The sequence below is a fragment of the Euprymna scolopes genome, chromosome 11 (genome assembly GCF_053919585.1).
Source record: "Euprymna scolopes isolate OS-2025 chromosome 11, ASM5391958v1, whole genome shotgun sequence".
NCBI lineage: Eukaryota > Metazoa > Mollusca > Cephalopoda > Sepiida > Sepiolidae > Euprymna > Euprymna scolopes.
The window spans coordinates 151,691,404-151,712,285 of record NC_136492.1 but is presented as its reverse complement, the minus strand read 5'-3'; the positions used below and the strand labels follow the sequence as shown (position 1 = coordinate 151,712,285).

Below are 20,882 nucleotides of genomic sequence, written 5' to 3'. Positions count from 1 at the left end.
TATGGCACTGGATAAAGACGACTCGCTACTGATAACACTTTCAAACAAAGCAAAATCAACCTTTGCCGACATTGTAAGATGAAAAGATAATAATAGAAAAGTACTCACTATATGATTTTTATGACAATTCATTTATTTCCAGACGGAAGAAGATTACTGGATTTTGCTATAAGAAAGTTACTGTTTTTTTGTTTTGACATAAACAATGCACATATGATTTTCAAATAGTCTTCTGAGTTTTATTTTTTGTAGTGTTACGGCTTTTCAAATTAAAAAAGACCCATTCGATTAGCGTTAGGTTAGGGCTGAGTTAAAGTTTAAGTTAGAGTAAAGATTTGATTTGGGTAAGTGTAAAAAATTAAGTTTTTCTCTAGTTCATTTAGCTTGACATAGATGTTAAGAGTTATTATGTTTACAGGCTCTTTGAGAATACTAAACGCTTTGGAATCTCTCAGCTGGTTATTTAAATGACTGAGAGTTGCTGAACAAAGTGTTGGTTTCGTATGGTTTACAATTTTAACCAGCATCAAATCCTTAATCTCAGAGGAGCTTTATCATAGATTATTTTGAAAGTGGACTTTATGATCTGCAAATCGCAGCAGACATCGGGATTACATTTTTCACTGTTGAGTGAGTTGTTGAAAATAATATAGATTATCTTGGGCTCATATAAAGATATTCTGTTAGCAGTTTTTACTTTTATTCATAATAAGAGATGTCAATTTACTTCTTTTATTTCTGTCTAAAATCAACATCAAAATAGAAACATCAAAATAGAAACAGATCCGAATATGCACACGGAACATATATTTTGGCATAGAACGTTTATGAATGTAAACAGCATATGTAATTTAATGTAACTGTTTATTAGAGTTTCCTGTTGGATCTTATGATTTTTTTAAATTTCAGGTTTTATTACTATTCAAAATACATGCAGTTATTTGGATGTCGCTAGTTAAGTGGATTGATTTCAGCATTTAAGGTGTTTTTACATTTCTCCATGTTCATCATGTCAAGCTAGAATAGAACATTCTGATATAAAATCACAATGTTTCTTCACTTTTATTACATAATCTGTACATCGGTGATTCTGCAGTTTGTCGATGTAGTGTTTGACAAGTCGAATTTTAGTTAGCTGCCATTTACATGCCTTGAGTTTACTTTTGAAGATATCTACTGACAAACCAATTCCAGTTGTCATTATCTCTTAATTTAGTATGTAGAAAAATATACTGTATAGTTCCTCTCCAAATAACGCCGGTCTATCTCTCTTCCCTCTCTCTTCTCTATTTCTCATCCCCCTCTCTCTCTCTCTCTCTCTCTCTCTTTCTAGTAACAGTAACGGAACACTATGGCAAAAACGTTAAGTATTTTTTTAAAACTAATCCTAAATGTTTTTTTATGTTACCGTGTTTTTAAATTTGTTTTTCTTGTTTTATTTATGTATTTTGTCTGTATTTTCCTGTCTTATCCGTCACCCCCTTGCTACAAAGTAAACGATAAAAACAAACAAAATGCCGGAAACTAACGATAAAAAAAGAAAAAAAAATGCCGGACATTATTCTCTATTAGAGTAGATAAAGTTAGGACTTTATTAAAAAAAAAAAAGTTAGAACTTTTTTAACAATAAAAAAAATGTAACTTAAATATTTTACACATCCGAACGTAACGACTTTTATTCTATAAATAGATAGGCACTCGACCAAGTTATCCGGAAATAGAAATCTTCTTACGCTCTAGAATGACATGATATGCCAGCTACCAGTTGACAAAAAGACGGCGGACGGAACACTATGGCAAAAACGTTAAGTGTTTTTTAAAAACTAACCCTAAATGTTTTTATGTTACCTTGTTTTTAAACTTGTTTTTCTTGTTTTATTTATGTAATTTGTCTGTATTCTCCTGTCTTATCCGTCACCCCCTTGCTATAAAGTAAACGATAAAAACAAACAAAATGCCGGAAACTAACGATAAAAAATGCCGGAAAGTATTCTCTATTAGAGTAGATAAACTTAGGACTTTATTTAAGTAGTATACTTAATATATACTATTACTGCAAGCTTGCCTGTATTGAAAATGTTTGCTTCCTTGCTGGCCAATCAAACCATCTAATATAGTTAGCCTTATGATCAAGTACATTCGAAATATAATACAGTGCAAAGAAAAAGTTACCCATGAAAACGAACCTCCTAAAGTAAAACCTTGAATAATTATCTAAACTCGAATGTAAATTAATATTAACCGACTTTACAAATTGATAATAGTAAATTATTGGATTTTAATTACTTATAAGGTGAAACTCTAATGATTCAAACTCGATAGATAACGACAAACTTCCACCCATCAATATGGGAGGGGAGATTATCATCAAAAGTGTTCTGAACTGTTAACTTAGCACCGGACTTACTACTTACATATAAATAACTTGTCCCCATTCCCCTCCTCCCTCCCCATTTTTTTTAATGGAGAGTACATAATACAGTGGATGTATTATCGGGAGCTCCAGAAACTCTCGCTTCTCCTATTTTGTCATTCAGTCCTCATTCAATGAGTGATTTTTCTGACAAAGGGTGAAGAAAAAGCTGCTTAAAGGCCGTGTTACATTATAAGTGTTGTCCCCTTTTCATGTAAGTATAAAAATAGAGAGATTACTTACAATGAAAATAAAATGAGAGGAAGCAGAAATCGAACCTTGGATATAAGTTTTAAAGAGCAATAGGTTTAAATAGAATGTCCAGTAAATTGTTAATTCTGATGAAATAAATAATAAATAAACTATTCAATTGTTAGAAAGAATGTGGATAATAAAATATGGGTTAAATGAATTAGATATGTAGGTTGAATTCCTTTGTGGAAACAACACAAGAAAAATAGGTTATTGGGAAATCAGAATGTCGGAAACGTGCAAGTCGCGTATGTGGTGGCACGTGAGTTTAGTCACATTGGCCGGAGATGTATGGATTTCTCAATATAGGAAGTGAGAGTTAGTTAGTTAGGGAGGGTTAGTCAGTGAGAAACTGAGAGGGAGTCAGAGTCAGGCGATAGTCTGGGTCCAGACATGGGTTCCAATCGTCTAGAAGGGAGACGATCACATTTTGAAACTTAATATGTGAAGCTTTGAATTCTTGATGAGAAAACCACGGCCGGGCGTGAAGTAATAAAACCATCATGTGTTTTTGTAAAACGTGGTCTTGTGTTGTGATTCTACAAAAAGGTAAATTGAATTGTTATTATATGTCTATATGTCCAGTGTTATAAAATGTCTTTTCATACACGTCTCGACATCTCATATCGACAATGTGAACTCTACATCTCATATCTACACTAAGACTTGTCTGAACACTATCTCCTCCGTCTAAGAGCTTTCTTCTTCTACAGGTCTAAGTAATGAACATTTTAATATATGAATCGCTTCATAACAGAAACAACGACATTCTTCATAACACGAACACGGAACGAACAGTCTCTCTTTCAACATCTCTCTCTAAAACTCTCTCTAAGACTAATAAGACTCAAAGACTCTCTCTCTGAATAATTATATAACAGTCGGTAGTACTTGGTGACCAGTAGTCTGAGATGTCGGAAATTTTTCTGTCTCTATGTTTGTCCTTGTGGCCATGTCACTAGTAAGGGTGCTGGAGGTAAACGTTTGTCTGGGCTGACGTTATCCGCCTGATAGTCAGGACCTGAACCTTGGATTAACCACTAAGGAGGCTGTCCTATCAACAGGCGCAACGTACTGGGACTGCTGTATTGCCATTTGGTGAGTGGATCTGGACCATGCAGTAGTATCTGGTGGGGCCTCTCGATGCCATACTAGTGGGTAATTGTTACAGCTTTACCTTTTCGTGTGCTACAAAAAAATTACCTCTCTTTTTCTCTCTTTCTTTCCCTCTCTGTACTGCTCTAAACAAGTATGCCGACCTATTCCACAAATCCCCAAACCTCAACATGAAATATCTCCAGAATAAAAACTCGATTAAACCTAGAACCCCATCTTCCAACGTAGACCCCTACTACCAGGTCTCCTTCTCCAACATCAGGGGTCTACGTTCCAACCTTCCAGAGGGTGAAACCAAATTACAGGAGACGAAACCGGACATATTATTTCTAAGTGAAACTGGAATCGGGCCGACCACTTCCCTAGACGAGTTCATAATTAACGGATACTCAAATTTAACAGCTAAATCTGACCCCCAAGATCGCCATGGACATGGAATATGTGCCTACATTAAGGATGGCTTCCCGTGTGGCAGGGATATCTCTAGAGAATTTCCTAATTTACCCTATATGTGCTTCAGGGTTGCACTTGCTAACACCACTGCATTTATATTTGCCCTCTATAGGCCCCACAACAGCAGAGTTACTATCTTTAAGAGCATATCTGAGAAAATTGACCACATACTGTCTTCACATCCCTCGGCTAACATCCACATATGTGGTGATTTCAACGTCCATAACGTGGAATGGCTGACCCATTCAAATAAGACAGATGATGAGGGAAGGTTTTGTCATGATTTTGCCATTGCTTATGACCTCACTCAGATTGTTCGCGAACCCACCCGTGTGCCCAATACACCCGATTAATATGCAAGCCTCTTAGACCTTTTTCTCTCAACTTCCCCTGAGCTATGTTCATGTTCCGTTCATTCTCCTCTAGGATCCTCCGACCACTCCGTCGTATCAGTTAAGATAAAAACGAAATGTAAGAAGCCCCCAGACGTACCCCTCCACCATACTGTATACCGATACTCTATGGCTGACTGGGATAGCTTCCGTACATTCATATCTGATTTACCTCTGCACTCCATGTTTAAAAAGTATGTGTCCTCTATAGTATCAGATCTGACCGAATGGTTAATTGTAGGCAGAGACCAATTCATACCATCTAAAAAATATCAAGAAAAACCTAACAGCCACCCATGGTTCTCCCCAGAGTGTGCTGCTGCTATCGCGCACAGAAATCACTTTTTCCATAGCTACCAACGTAATAGATGCACTGAGACTAAAGCTGCTTTCAAGTCTGCCAGCAACCACTGTAAAAGAGTAATAAAAAATGCAAGAGAGCTATATGCCCAGTCTGTTAAATCCAAGGTAGCTGATCAGCGGCTTGGATCCCACCAGTTTTGGCAAATAACAAATAGGATCCTGAACAAAAATGTGCGTTCTATCCCAACCATTATCAATGGACCAGAGGTCATCTCCTCAGCGTCAAACAAGGCCAAACTATTTGCAAAGAACTTTGCAGCTAATTCTACCCTATGCGACGAAGGCCATCAACTCCCCATATTTCCTCCTATAACACAGAACAAGCTAGGTAACATACAAATATCCGTGCATGAGGTTGCCAAGCTAATCAAAAACCTAGATTCCAGTAAAGCAACTGGCCCTGATGGCATCCCAATTATAGTGTTAAAAAAGCTTCAACCAGAACTTGCTCCCATACTTACGAAACTATTTAAGCGCTGCCTTAAGGAGAAGTGCTTTCCGACTACCTGGAAGACCTCTTCAGTTTGCCCTATATTTAAGAATTCAGGTGATAAGTCATCTCCCTCTCAATACAGACCTATAAGTCTCCTGTGTGTTATGAGTAAGTTGCTGGAATCCATACTAAATAGAGAAATAGTCAACCACCTCAGCAGGAATAACCTTCTTAGTGACACACAATACGGTTTCTGCTCTGCAAGATCTACCGCAGATGTGCTGACGGTTATATCCCACAGGATTAGTGAATCTCTTGACAAAGGCTTCCTTTCTAGGGCAATTGATCCTGACATATCAAAGGCCTTTGACAAGGTATGGCATAAGGGTCTACTTCACAAGATTTCCAGCTACAGTATAACGGGAAATGTTTTCTCAATCATTAAATCATTTCTCTCCGATAGGCTCATAAGAGTAGTGGTAGATGGACAAAAATCGGAGGCCTGCAATATAAATGCTGGAGTCCCTCAGGGGTCAATCCTGGGCCCAACTCTCTTCCTGATCTACATCAATGACCTCCCTAAATACATACTTAAATCATTCGTTGACATCTATGCTGATGACACGACCATCTACGGCAACACATCAAAGGCTGTAAATGACAAAGTTCTCTCTGATTCTCTCTCCTCTGATCTCGAGTGCTTGGTTCAGTGGGGGAAGATGTGGCTGGTTACCTTTAATGCATCCAAAACCAAACTCCTATCCTTACATCATCAACGCTCTGATCCCCAGCTGGCATCAATTGTGATGGATGGCTCTCGTCTGGGTGAGGCTCCGTGTTTTGACAAGCTTCTGGGTTTGACCTTTACTCCTGATCTGAAATGGAACACGTACATCAAGTCTGTTGCCAAGGTCGCTGGAAAGATGGTGGGATCCTTCTACCGCTCCAGAAGATATCTCACTACTGATGCAATTCTCTATCTATATAAAAGCCAAGTACGTCCAAGGATGGAATACTGTTGCCATATCTGGACAGGAGCTGCTAAAAACAGTCCATCCTGCCTTGACAGAGTACAAAATAGACTTTGTGGCTTAGTGTGGGATGCCCTTTTCTCTACCCTGCAACCTCTCTCCCACAGAAGAGACGTTGCGAGCCTGTCCTTGTTTTATCGTTATTTCCATGGCAGATGCTCGTCTGAACTCCAATCTCTGGGCCCCCCTCGCCAATCTGTCACGAAAAACACCCGTCTAGCTGAATCCACTGTGAAAAATTTCCCCCACTCTATATCTGTGCCTAAATCAAAACGCGGATTCCATGAACAAAGCTTCTTTCTTAGAACTGCACATCTGTGGAACTCTGTTCCGTCTGCCTGCTTCCCACCGAACTACAACTTGGATGTCTTCAAGTCCAATGTTAACAAATTCCTAATGAACCGCCCCCTTAAGTAAACACTTCATCAAATCTCCACACTAACATAATGTACTTGCAATAACCCTTATCCCTGAGTGGCTTCCGGGCCTTGATAAGTGGTGATCACTGTGTAAAAAAAACAAAACATTCTAAGTTGTTTGTTTGTCTATTTAAACATTTCCGCCACCAGATCACTTTCATTACTTCTTTCCACTTTTTATTTTGAGTAGCATTAACATATTATTAGCAACATATTTAATAAGTTTTATGCATTTATCTACATTACTTACTGATAAAAATAGAAAGACATCATTTACTTTGGTATTGACAGATTAAGGTATTGCCCTATGAACAAATCGGAGTTTCTTTGGCTGTTCTAATTTCGTCAGCTCTGAGCCTGTTGTCTAACAATATGCAACTATCAATATTTTTTGTCATCCCATGTGTAATCATGTTTCATGATTGTTTCTGGTGGAATAGTCTTATTGCCGTAAGTTAGATTATTTTCGTTTAGAAATTTAGTTTTACTGGTACTTTGGACACTCTGTCAACTCCATCAACTCGATTGATGTTCACATTCTCATTTAAGACTTCTTTATAAATTTTCCTCTTCAATTGCAATAGCAGATAACAATTCCTTCGTTTTTATCACCTGATATAGTCTCGCATTTTTTCTATCAATTAAAATAGGCTTAGTTCATTTCATAGTTAATGCATTCGTCTTCTATATTGCTTCTTGTATAAATCATTATTCAAATACCATGTCATCACATTTTATTTAAAGCCTTCCATTTCTTTCCTTCTCAATTCCATTTCTCGACTGTTTTCATTGTTTCATTGTTCGATGCAAAAAATATTTTTTTAGTAATGATTTTCTTTCAACTCAAATTTAAATGCACTTTTCTATAATGTATTTTCAATTAAAAACTACTTCTGCTACATATAATAATATCATACTAGCATGTTTTTAAATTTACTATTTATTTCATCTCGGCATTGAATTCCTGGTAACAAAAATATAATGCACTACACATAGAAAACAAATTTTTTCAACAATATTTGTTAAAAGTGCATTTTCAATTCCAATTACACGAAAAGCAACAAAAGTTTACGTAGAGTTCCTTCTCACCAAAAGTAAATAAATCGTTTGTACAATTTCATAGTCTTTTAAATGTGCAAACTTTAGACACTGTCAATTTTTATTGACATTTTAAAACAAAATCAAAAAACCCTTACCCCAAACAATAACTATTTATAAACCGAATGCCGGTCTATTTATCAATGAAATACGCAAATGCACTATTGTTGATTTCGTGTTTACTTTCTCGACTGTATTTCCTAACTCGTTTGATTTATATTCTTTTTTCTACGACTCTCTCTTTTTATTTTGCGCCATATCGTTCCCTTCTTATTTTCATTTTTCCGTATGTGAGTGTATGTGCTCATTTATCCATTGTCTTTGCTGCTACTTAATATTATTTTCAAGTCATTTAATTTAATTTGGAACTTTTGTCTTTTTGTATGATTCGCCTAGCATTTTTTCTGTTTATTTAAATACCCTATTTTTCACGTGGTCTTATTTTTGTTTGTGGTAACGCAAGTTCTTTCACGATCCGATGCAGAAGTCTATGGTGGACGGCGGCACTAAATTGCCTTTTTTGAATATTAAGGTGCAAATCGATCTCCGTTGTGTACAGGGATTTACATTATGGGGACGAGACATATGACGGAGAACGACGATAAGACAATTTCTTGTTTAGTTCATATCATTAATAAACTGGGATATAAATGTGAAGATGTATGTAATGGATGATTTTTTAAACAAAGGGGTGAATACATTATTTATGAGGGTATGAAACACATTGAAAGGGGGTTATTATAATGTTCTTTTCACAGACGAGGACAAACAGCATTACCTTGCGGTTGAAAAGACAACGAGGACAAACGCTCACAATTAAAATTAAGACATTTATACCAGCCGCTGATTAGAATGGTCAGGTATTTGACGTTAGATTCCTACATTTTGTTTTCCATTTTCTGCCTTACTTCCTAAAGGGGCTTGGGCTAACTCTCCTCCTCTTACCCTTCCGAACCTAAATCCTTAACTCGACTCTGATCTGACTCATTTATAACCCGAATGTTCTGGAATATATTGATCTACCATTTCTTTGTGACTTCAGAATGTGCTCAAACATGTGAATGTTTTTCACGTGGATTTTACATATTACATATGCCTCCAACGCGTTCATCACAACAAAAATATATGGCTTAATTTCCATTGTCCTAACTCTGATTATACTAATTGTATAGTTATTTCAATATTATGGACAATTCTCTGCATTTCTATAATCGTATCTTAATAGCAAGATGTAATTTTTAAATTTTGATCACTGAATTCGATAAAAGCATTCTCATTTAATAAATATTATTTTCAATCCTACTTACTTCGTTTCTCTATTTACTGGGAGCTGTTTCCTTCAATATGCAACAACAACAACAACAATAACAACAAAATAATAATAATAATAATAAGAAGAAGAAGAAGAAGAAGAAGAAGAAAAAAAAGAAGCAAACAAGATAGATAAAAAAGATGATGAATAAGACAAGGAAAAGAAAATAGAAAGAGAAACAGCTACATAGACGATTCATAAGGATGACAAAAGGAGAGACCAACGAAAATACTTGAAAATGGCTACAAAAAAGAAAACTAACAGAGAAACAGAATCACTAGTAACAGCTGCACAAAATAACAAAATTAGAAGCAACCACATTAAAGCAAGGATCGACAAGACACAAGGAAACAGAAAATGCAGACTCTGAGGACAAAAAGACGAAACATTAAACCATATAATATGTGAATATACCAAACTATCTAAAAAGGGTATGAAAATAGAGACGATCAAGTGGAGAATGCAGTACATTGGCAATTATGCAAATACTTGCATCTTTAAAACACGGACGTATGGTAAAAACACAAACTGACAGCAGTACTAGAAAATCAAAGTCACAAGATCCTGTGGGAAAAACTGATAAACCCATCCAAGCAAGAAGACCAGATGTCATAATAGTTTACAAGAAGGAAAAGTCATATCAAATTCTAGATTTTGCCGTTCCAGCAGCCACAGAGTGAAGATCAAGGAAACTAAAAAGCGGAGCAAATACACGGAACTGGCTAGAGAACTCAAATTCTTGAACTTTTACATGTCAGTACAGTTGGGAAAGTAGAATCCCTGAAAGGAGTTCCAAAGTCTAGCAGTTCTGGGGGAGAAACTATTGGAGTAGACGGCTTTCTTACACCTAGGGATCTTTACTGTGAAGGGGTGGGATTTAGCTGCTTGTCGGTTTTGTCGAGGTGTTCACGTCGAGGGAATACACGTGTTTATAGTTCGTCAGAACATTCACCATTAAAGTACTTGTAGAACAGGCAGAGGGATGCAACATTTTGTCGATGGGACAGAGGCTGAAGCTTAGATGACAGTTCAGGACCTATCAGGTTGGCGGCTCTCTTTTGAACCCTGTCAAGAAGTGAGAGACAAGTAGTAGATACACCAGCCAAAATGTGACAACAGTACTCCAGACACGGGCGAATGGTGGCCTTATAGAGGTACAGGATACTTTTAGGCATAAGTAGATTTCTAGCATAGCACATGGCAATGCTCTCAATGTATCTATTCCCGTTCGTGTTCCCTGTAAACGTTAGGTCGAGCAGTTTAAAGGAAGTACTTTCTGGTAATGTATTCTTGGCGCGTGCTATTGGTGGTAGAGAAAATGTCTTGTAATTATTGAAGGAAACAAGTTTAGTCTTTGCAGCATTGAATGTGACCATCCATTTTTGTCCCTATTCCACTACAGACTGGGAGTAATCCTCTAGTGTTTCTTCTATTTCCTTAGATATGTTTTCATTTGTTTTCCCCTCGTACCAGCTATAAAGTGTGGTGTCATCAGCAAATATACCCATCTCAGAAACAATTTTATCATGGATGTCATTTATGAATATCAAGAATAATAAAGGTCCAAGGATAGACCCCGAGGTACTCTCGCATTTACACCATTATCGTTAGATGTACGACCGTCGAGGACAACCTCGAATTTTCTCTTACTTAAGAAGGATTTAATTACATTATAAATTGCTCCAGTGATACCATATGATCTAATTTTTTTTAAAAGATCATCGTGCCATACCCTATCAAAAGCCTTAGATATATCGAGGGCTACCACTCTACCCTCCCCTGTTTTGTCCAGTGAACAGTTTATACATTCAGAGATTACAGTTAAGATAACTGTTGTGGAACGAGGTTGCCTAAATCCATATTGATTGTCAGTCAGGAGTTTAGCAGCTTTAAGGTGATGGACTAGAGCTTGATTAATTAAATATTTTGGCGAAAAGCGGGAGAAGGCTAATGGGGCGATAATTTAATGGGTCAGTTCTTTCACAAGAATTCCTGGAAACTGGTACCACAGAAGCAGTTTTCGTTGAAGCATTTGTTGTAAACTTTGGAGAGAACTGGAGCAACCAAAGCAGAGCCTTTTTTTAATAGCACAGCCAGAATGAGATCGGGTCCACATGCTTTTCAGGTGTCTAAGTTTTTTTTATGGTACTATGTACCTGATAAGGAGTGATTTTCAAATCATCTTGTGTAGCGTCTATCCGCAAAGGAAAGTCAGGGAGGGAATGGTGTGTCAACTAGCAAGCAGGTTTGCCTTCCCGTTTGCCGTGCAAACAGCCTCATGATTGTTTGATAGTGGTGGAATCGTTGACTGCCTATTATTTACTACACTGTTCTTCCTATTCTTCTTTCCTTTTTTTCTCGTCCATTAGTTTCTCAATGATTTGGCAATAGCTATCCTCAGGAGACCAGTACTTCCCACAGATTTCGGATGATATGACATAGTCCTTTTTGTACCTGGTTTCTCTAACTTCCGTTCCTCTAAATGAAAAATGCATCGAACATTTATGATTTTTATTAAAATGTCTTCTTTTTTTCTGTTCACATTAGATCTTAATATGTTTTGTCCTTTGACTAATTTTTAAATTCGGTGCACCGAAAAATTCGAAAATTATATGAAAAGTAGGAAAACTAAATAAGTTATATAATCTCGATGTTTAAATTAGCTAAGAAAATAAATGATTTTTATGCTAATATATAAATATTCAGTAATACATTCTTTTTCATATTCTTCATGTTAACAACTACGCTTGTGGACATATCTTGAGAACTAAAATGAATCCAGATATCTTTCTTTTTAAAATTTATCTTTAGTTATTTATTTTGTACAAATAATTCACCGCATATCAAGACCCGGAGGCCACTCTAGGATAAAGGTTAATAAGTGTACAGTAGTCAATGGGAAAATATCGTAGTAATATTGAGTAAATAAAAATTTGGTCATTTGGATTACTTAAGAGGACGGCTAATCAATAACTTTATCACGTTTGACTTTAGGACGACAATATTGTAGTCAGTTTGAAAGCAGGCAAACAGAAGAGCGTTCCACAGGTGTGAAGTTCTAAGAATGACGCTTTGTTCATGCAATCTACGTTCGAGTTTAGGCACAGATAAAGAGTTGGAGACATTATTGATAGTGGTTTAAATAGACGACTATTTTTTGTGAAAGTCAGGCCAGAGGGTACCATGGATTGGAGCTCAGACGATCACTTGCCATCAAAATAACGATAAAACAGAGACAGGCTTGCAAAATCTCTTCTATGGAAAAGAGGTTGCAGGGAAGAGAAAAGGGATTCCTCCACTAAGCTACGAAGACTATTTCGAACTGTTAAGGCTATATAAGATGTTTCTAGCAGCTCCTACCCAGGTGTGACAACAGTACTCCATCCTTGGACGTATTTGGCTCTTATACAGGTAGAGAATTGTATCAGCAGTGAGATATCTACTGCAGTGTAGAACGACCAAAAATGTTTTTAGCAGCCTTGGCAACTGATTTGTGGTATCTGCTTCTTCTCAGATCAGGAGTAAAAGTCAAAATATTGAGCTTCCGCAAGACAAGAACCATGCATTTCAACTGATGACAGACAGTTATTAGAGCGTTGATGGTATACAGATAGCAGCTTGGTGTTAGATGCACTAAAATTAACCAGCCACCTATTTCCCATTTGCACTATGTGCTCAAGATCAAAGGAGAGAGTATCAGGGCTTTTAATGGTAGTCTCGTCAGCATAAATGTTTACGAATAATCTTAGGATATGATTTGGGAAATCATTGATGTTGATTAGAAAGAGAGATGGGCCTAGGATTGAACCCTGAGGGACTCCGGCATCAAGAATGTAAGCGTCTGATCTCTGTCCATAAACCACTTCTTCTCAGAGAGAAAAAAATTTTATAATTGAAAAGACATTTCCAGCTAGACGGTCGCTGGATATTTCTTTGGAGTAGACCTTTATGCCACACGCTATCAAACGCACGTGATATGTCAAGGACAATTGCCCTAGAAAAGAAGCCTCGTCGATAGATTCGCTAATCCTATGAGATATTAATTTGAGCACATCTGATGTAACTCTACCAGAACGGAAACCCTATCGCATGTCATCAAAGAGGTTATTTTTTGCTGAGGTGCCTAATTTTCTATTTAACACATATTCTAGCAATTTACTCATGGCACACAGGAAAGGAAGCAATTCAGCTTAAGACAACGCTTAAAAAGCTTTGAACTTATGAAAGCTAGTTCTGGTTGCCATTTTGTCAGCACTGAAATAGGGATGCCGTCAGTTATTTTTTGGAATCGAGGTTTTGGATATTTTTTGGAAACATTACGAACAAATATTTGTATGTTGTATAGCGTATTTTTAAAAACAGGAAGAAATATAGAGGGTTGGCGGCTTTGATCGCATAGGGTAAAATTAACTGCAAAGTTCTTGGTAAAGTGTTTTGCTTTGTCCGATGCTGTAGAGATTAATTCAAGGCCAGTGATGATAGTAAAACTCGAGCACACGCTTGTATTAAGGACCCTGTTTGTAATTTGCCAAAATTGGTGGGAACCAGCCGCTGCTCAACTACTTGAAAGACTGAGTATACAACTCTCTCGTATTCTTTATTACTCTTTTACAGTGCTTGCTTACAGTCCTGAAGGCGGCTTCAGTCTCAGAACATTAATTACGGTGAGTACTTTATTACATTAAGGAATGGAAACTTTTGAAGGGTATGAGGTGGTATATATCTACAATAATACATTCCATAAGATCTGATAATATAGAAGATACCTTCTTTTTAAACATGGAATGCAGAGTAGATCTGATATAAAAGAACCGAAGCTATTTCAGCCAGTTATAGTATCGATATACTGTACGATGCAAATGTACATCAAAGGACTTATTAAATTTTGTTTTTAAATTAACAGAAAAAAACGAGTCGTCAGGAGATCCCAGGAGAGACAGAATGGAGAATGAACATAGCTCAAAACAAGTTGTGGAAATCAGGTTAAGGAGACTTGCATACTGACCGTCAGTGTCGGTCGCACGAGTGTGTTCATAAACAATCTGAGTTAGGTCATAAGTAATGAAGAAATAGTGACAGAAAGTCCCCTCATTATTTGTCTTCTTTTATTGTGAACATTGAAGTCTTCATAGACGTGAATTAGCACACAAAATGTGGTCAATTTTCTCAGATATGCTCTTAAAGATAGTAACTCCGCTGTTGTCGAGGCGATAGAGGGAAAAACCCCGCAGTAATGAAAGCACATATAAGGCGATTTAGAATCTTTTCTTGAGATTTCCCTTCCACATGGAAAGACATCTTTAATGTTGGTACATATTTTATGCCCATGATGATCTTAGGGGTAAGATTTGGCCTGACAAAATCTTGCTAATTTTTACATGTGCCCGAATGTTTGGAATTGGTAGCTTAAAAATGTTTGGCTAAAGAAAAAACGTTTAATACCTAATAACCAACTCGATGTTCTATTGATCACTTTTATATAAATGCAATAAGGATTAGCTGGACATTATCCTGTGAAAGAATAATGTAATAAACACCTTCACTTCCTCCTTTTATCTCCTACTATATGGTTTGGAATTACGAAACAATAATATCCTACCCGCGTGGATAAAAGAAGTATTTTGGTCGATATTTCGTACAGATTTCAGAGTTTGACAAAAAGATTGCCGTATTCGATATAATATATCGAAAGTTGGTCGGATGATATATCAGTGGAAACACTATGCAAATAAAACTCAGAATGGGAACACTTCGGAATAATGCAAAATAGTCGAATTATCAATCCTCATTAAAAACGTCAGAAACATAGACCGTAATATCAGAACGAACCTTACTTAGTTTAGGCTCGAATATCTATAAGAAAAAGTTAATCCAATAATTAATACACTCTGATGGGGGTGGGGATCTGCTAAAAACTTTTTAAGTTAGATTTTGATGCACACTTTCTCCTTTTAAATTTTACTTTAATATAACATTCAAGAATGAATAGATGAATTTGAAAGTAAAAATGAGTGAACGGTGAAGCTTAAAAGCAGTCCTAAATGACTAAAACTGTCACTTAACCATATATTCAAACATGGTGGTGTTTGAATGATAAAATGACGCATATATATCTTTACAATATCATTAAAAAAATATTAATTACATTTTTACCCCAAACAAGGCACAGTGCCACTTTGACGTAGGGGGCTACTGTCGGGGACATAATCTACAAGAGTTCTATGTGAGGAGTTGGGCAGCAAGGTGTCGGTTCATGTTACACTCAAACTTCTGCCTGTCAGTACAGTTGGGGAAGCAGGGACCCAGAAGGGAATTTGAAAGTTTAGCAGTTCTGGGGAAGAAACTACTGGAGTAGAAGGCTTTCTTACATCTAGGGATCTCTACTGTGAAGGGGTGGGATTTAGCTGCTTTTCGGGTTTGTCGGGGGTATTTACGTCAAGCTGTTACAAGTGCTCACAGTTCGTTGGAGCATTCATCGTTAAAGTACTTGTAGAACAGGCAGAGAAATGCAACATTTCGTCGATGGGACAGTGGCTGAAGATTAAATGACAGTTCACGTTGATTGGTTGTTTTTGTTTTGTGGCATATCAACCCGTTTCGGGTTATGTAATGCCGAATCAAAAGATTTTGAAGAAAGATTTTTTAATAGAATATATTTGTTGTTTTCAAGTCGGTTTCTATTTAACCCATAGTTTGGACCTTACCAAGTACTACCACTCCGGGTCAGAGTGGACCTGGGAGCAATGGCAATTAAAGGGTGGCTCCACACTCCTCAAAGCCCGCAAGTTGGGGCCTAACCACTGGATATAGTTTAAGGTCATATCCAGGACCGACAGTTCAGGACTTATCATGTTGGCGACACTCTTTTGAACCTTGTCTAGGAGTGAGAGACTAGTAGCAGATACACCAGCCCAAATATGACAACAATACTCCATACATGGACGAATGGTGGCCTTATAGAGGTACAGGATACTTCCGGGCATTAGTAGCTTTCTAACACGGTAGAGAGAGCCTATCTTCTTCGCAGCAATCTTAGCAATGCTATCTATGTAATTGTTCCAACTCATGTTTCGTGTAAACATTAGGCCGAGGAGTTTGAAAGATGTACTTTCAGATAAAGAGTCTTTGGCCATTGCTATTGGTGGTAGAGAAGGTTTCTTGTAGTTATTGAAGGAAACAAGATTAGTCTTGGCAGCATTGAATGTGACAATCCATTTTTGTCCCCATTCCACTACAGATTTGAAGTCATCCTCTAATGTTTCTGCCATTTTCTTAGATATGTGTTCACTTGTTTTCCTATTGTGTCTTTTATAGAGCATGGTGTCATCAGCATATATACCCATCTAACAGACAATTTTGACAGGGAGATATTTATGAATATTAGGAATAATAGAGGTCCAAGGATAGACCCTTGAGGCACTCCTGCATTTATATCATATTGTTTAGATCTATGACCGTCGAGGACAACCTGGATTTTTCTCTTATCTAAGAAGGATTTAAATATGTTAAGTATTCTTCCAGTGGTACCGTATGATCTGATTTTCCTTAGAAGACTTTCATGCCATACCCTGTCAAAAGCCTCAGAGATATCTAGACCTTCCGCTCTACCCTACCCTGCTTTGTCTAGTGAATAGTATATACGTTCAGAGATTACAGTTAGGATGTCTGCTGTCGAAAGGGGTTACCTAAATCCATATTGTTGGTCGATCAGAAGTTTAGCATCTGTAAGGTGATAGACTAGAGCTTAGTTAATTGTGGACTCAAATATTTTGGCGAAAAGAGGGAGGAGGGTAATGGGGCTATAATTTACTGGGTCAGTTCTTTCTTGAAAACTGGTACCACAGAAGCAGTTTTCCAACAAACCGGAAAGCAAGATTCATTAAGGCATTTGCTGTAGAGTTTGTAGAGAACTGGAGCTACTTTGGCGGATCACTTTTTTAATAGTATAGCCGGGATGAGATCAGCTTGACATGTTTTTGAAGTGCCAAGATTTTTCATAATAGCATGCTCCTGGGAAGAGGTGCTTTTCAGATCGTTTAGTGTAGCGCCTGTCCACAAAGGAATGTCAGGGAGGGGTGGTTAGTAGGGTCCAGTGTGGAGATGGAGGCAAACCGACTGGCAAGCATGTTAGCCTTCTCGGTTGCTGAGCAAACAACCACATGATTGTTGGATTGTGGGGGAATTGTTGATTGCCCATTATTTACTACACTGTTGTAGATTTTCAGAAGTCACAGGTTCCTAATTTCTGTGCTTCGTTGCGTTTTTTGGTGGTTTCAGTAAATTCTCTCTTAGCTGTCTCTATTTCTTTCTTACAGTTACTTCTAGCTTCTATATACTTCTGTTTGTTTGAACTGGACTTATGTTGGTTAAATCTGCGGTATGCATGCTGCCTTTGTGCAATAGCAGCTGAACTAGTAGAAGTAAACCATTGGGGAGAGTGTGGCTTGCTATAAATTTCCGCGTTGAAACATGTACTTCAATAGCCGTTTTGAACCATGCAGTGGTCTCAGTTGCGCACTGTTCAGCAGGAAGTGAAAAGATATTTCGCTATGGGGCGTCTCTGAGGAGATCTCTGATGGCTTCCCAGTCAGCCTTTTTATAATATCTCGTTGTTTTGAGCAATGGTTCCTCAGTTTTAGCTCAAGAGTTAAGGGTGATTTCAACCATTATCACTGCATGATCAGCATTTCCAAGAGGGATGTGGGCATTTGTTATACAATCATCGGGAACTGTGGTCAGGAACAGATCTAGAAGTGATGCGTGCTGTTCTTGCTGGTTTTGGAAGCAGGTTGGAAACGTAACCATCTGTGATAGGGAATGAGCTACATCTGTGGAAGTAGAGAATCCAAGCCAGTTGCTGTGTTGGGCATTAGAGTCACCATATATATGCACTTGTGCGCTGGTGTCGATGGAAATTACTGTATCTATACTGTTAGAGACTTTGTTTATTAGGGTACAGTCCTCGGTCGAGGGAGAGCAGTAAAGAAAATAAAAGTAAATAATATTATGTTGCATGTCAAGTCTAAAGCACATAAAGGCTTTATCATCTGATTCTAGTTTTGTTTCTCTAGTCAAAGGGAGGGTGTTACGAATATAGACTCCAAGCCTGCGCATATGTCTGTCAGAGTCCTTATGGCAGAGTGGGAGATATACGGATGTGTCGGAGTAGGGAAAACGGCGTTCATTGCCTTAGTCAGGAAACAAGATCGCCCATTGAGTGTTTCTGTCGAATCCCTGTATTCGACCTCTATGCCTGGCTAATAGGCAAAGGAGTATGGAAGCCGGGCGATAGACAGTGCCTATCTACTCCATAAGCAGTGTAGGTTTTCAGACCGGTAATTTCTTTGAGTCATCAGCTCTAGGAAGGTTGTCATCCTTAGGTTTAGCTTCAGAGTTTGCTTTCTCCTAGTCGGATAATCTGGGAAGATCTACTGGTCCATCAGCCCCGAGAAGGTTGGCCCCGCACCAGGTATTTCTGCGACTCCGCGTGGGTAGTTAATTTTACTGAGTTAGTTTGTAAATGTTATATATCTCCTGAAAAATTACACTCCTAAAAGTTATTATGAGACATTGCTATTTCATTGTTACTGGAGTAGGGAGTGAGTAAAGTTCATGTATTGGAAGCAGCTATATTTGCAACAGGTTTGTTGGAAGGAATTAATATATGGTTTAATATTTTTCCACTAAATTTATAATTAAAATTTGGGGTAGGAGCTTAGGAATAGGATAATGCAGTACAGGGTGGCTTGATATTAAGAATTAACTAAACATTTTTGTTGCCCACGCTTTGGATATTTTAGATGGCAGGAGGGTTAAGATGTATATTCAATGTAGATACAAGTAACGTCATTTTTGATATGGTGTACAATACAGTACAGGTATAATTTGAAGAACATTATAAGCCATGGCATATTCAGTATGCATAATAAAGTAAATAGATATATGGGCAGATTTCCAGTAGATGCGAATATATGGAAGTTGTAGGTATTAAATATGTTTTCTAATGCAGATATCTTCAGCTTTCGTTTCGGAATCAGGAAGTTGTGTTTTGCATTACAGAGTATCGGTTCAGTTTTTGTATTTATCATTGCAAATCTAAGGAAGAGACAGCTATTGCTATGTAATGCAGATAGGTGTAAATCTAAGTACAGACTATAGCTAGTAGTTATCCACCTGGATAAGAATAAACTAATGCATGCCTTAGAAGTAGAAATGGATAGATGTTTAGTGATAATGAATTCCAATCGGTCAGAATGCGAAGGTTAAGGGCTGAAAGCTAAGGATCCCCCTCCAAAGGAGTGTGTAATTTATGAGTGTTAGTGGCAGATTGGAGAGTAGAGCAGATTGTTCGTTTTAAGGGGAGGATTAATCTTACCGAAAACAGTAGAATTATTTATTAGAATTTAGAATGTCAATTAAAGTTTACTTAGAGAAAGAAAAACATTTTTTTTAATTTAATATGCAAATCAGGCAAAGGCAGTTGTCTGGAAGGTAAAGTATATATTGGATATATGTAGCAAGCTAGCAGGGGTATTTGTACTGTAATGAAGGAAACTATTAGTACATGGCGCATCGGAATTCGTAATTAAGACAGTCAATTAGGTCAGGCCCAAAGTATTGTGTATGTAGCATAGTGGGGGTGCCCTTTTCTCTTCTCTGCAACCTCTCCCACTGAAGGGACATTGCGAGCCTGTCGTTGGTTTATCGTTATTTCCATGGCAAATGCTCGTCTGAGCTACAATCTCGGGTCCACCTCGCTAATCTTTCACAAAAAACACCCGTCTAGCTGAAACTTCTGTCAGTAATTTTCCCCAATCTTTATCTCACGAGGTTGTTTGCTCAGCAACCGAAAAGGCTAACATGCGTGCCAGTCGGTTTGCCTCAAACTCCACACTGGACCCTTCCAACCACCCCCTACCTGAATTTTCTATGCGGACAGACGCCATGCTAGACGATCTGAAAATCACCCCTGCTCAGGTGCATGCTATCATAATAAACCTTGACACTTCAAAAGCATGTGGACCCGATCTCATCCCAGCTGTGCTATGAAAATGTGCTCAGCCGAAGTAGCTCCAGTTCTCTCCAAACTCTACAACAAATGCCTTGATGAATCTTGCTTTCCGGGCTGTTGGAAAACTGCTTCTGTAGTACCAGTATGCAAGAATTCTGGCAAAAGAACTGATCCTTTAAATTATCGCCCCATTAGCCTCCTCCCACTTTTCGCCAAAATATTTGAGACCTTAATTAACCATGCTCTAGTCTATCACCTTACAGATGCTAAACTTCTGACTGACTAAAATACGGATTTAGACGAGCCCTTTCCACAGCAGACATCCTCACTGTAATCTCTGAACGTATATACCATTCACTGGACAAAACGGGGGAGGGCAGAGTGGTAGCTCTAGATATATCTAAGGCTTTTGACAGGGTATGGCACGAGGGTATCCTCAGGAAAATTAGATCATACGGTATCACTGGTAGAATACTTAACATATTTAAATCCTTCTTAGATAAGAGAAAAATCCAGGTTGTCCTCGACGGTCGTACATCTAAACAATATGATATAAATGTGGGAGTGCCCCAGGGGTCTATCCTTGGAC

At 37.8% G+C, this 20,882-nt stretch overlaps 1 protein-coding gene across 3 annotated transcripts in view; it reads left to right on the top strand.

Annotated features, from left to right (window-relative positions):
- The window catches only part of LOC145288114 (apicoplast pyruvate carrier 1-like), a 243,266-nt gene that overhangs the window by 197,799 nt on the left and 24,585 nt on the right, over positions 1-20,882 (top strand). For 2 of the 3 annotated variants that reach the window (XM_080136181.1, XM_080136174.1), the window contains one exon: positions 13,897-13,946. The exons of the other annotated variant lie outside the window; for it this stretch is intronic. In XM_080136181.1, coding sequence (XP_079992307.1) covers positions 13,897-13,946 — 50 coding nt within the window. The remainder of the gene's footprint in view (positions 1-13,896; positions 13,947-20,882) is intronic. 3 annotated transcript variants of the gene reach the window in all.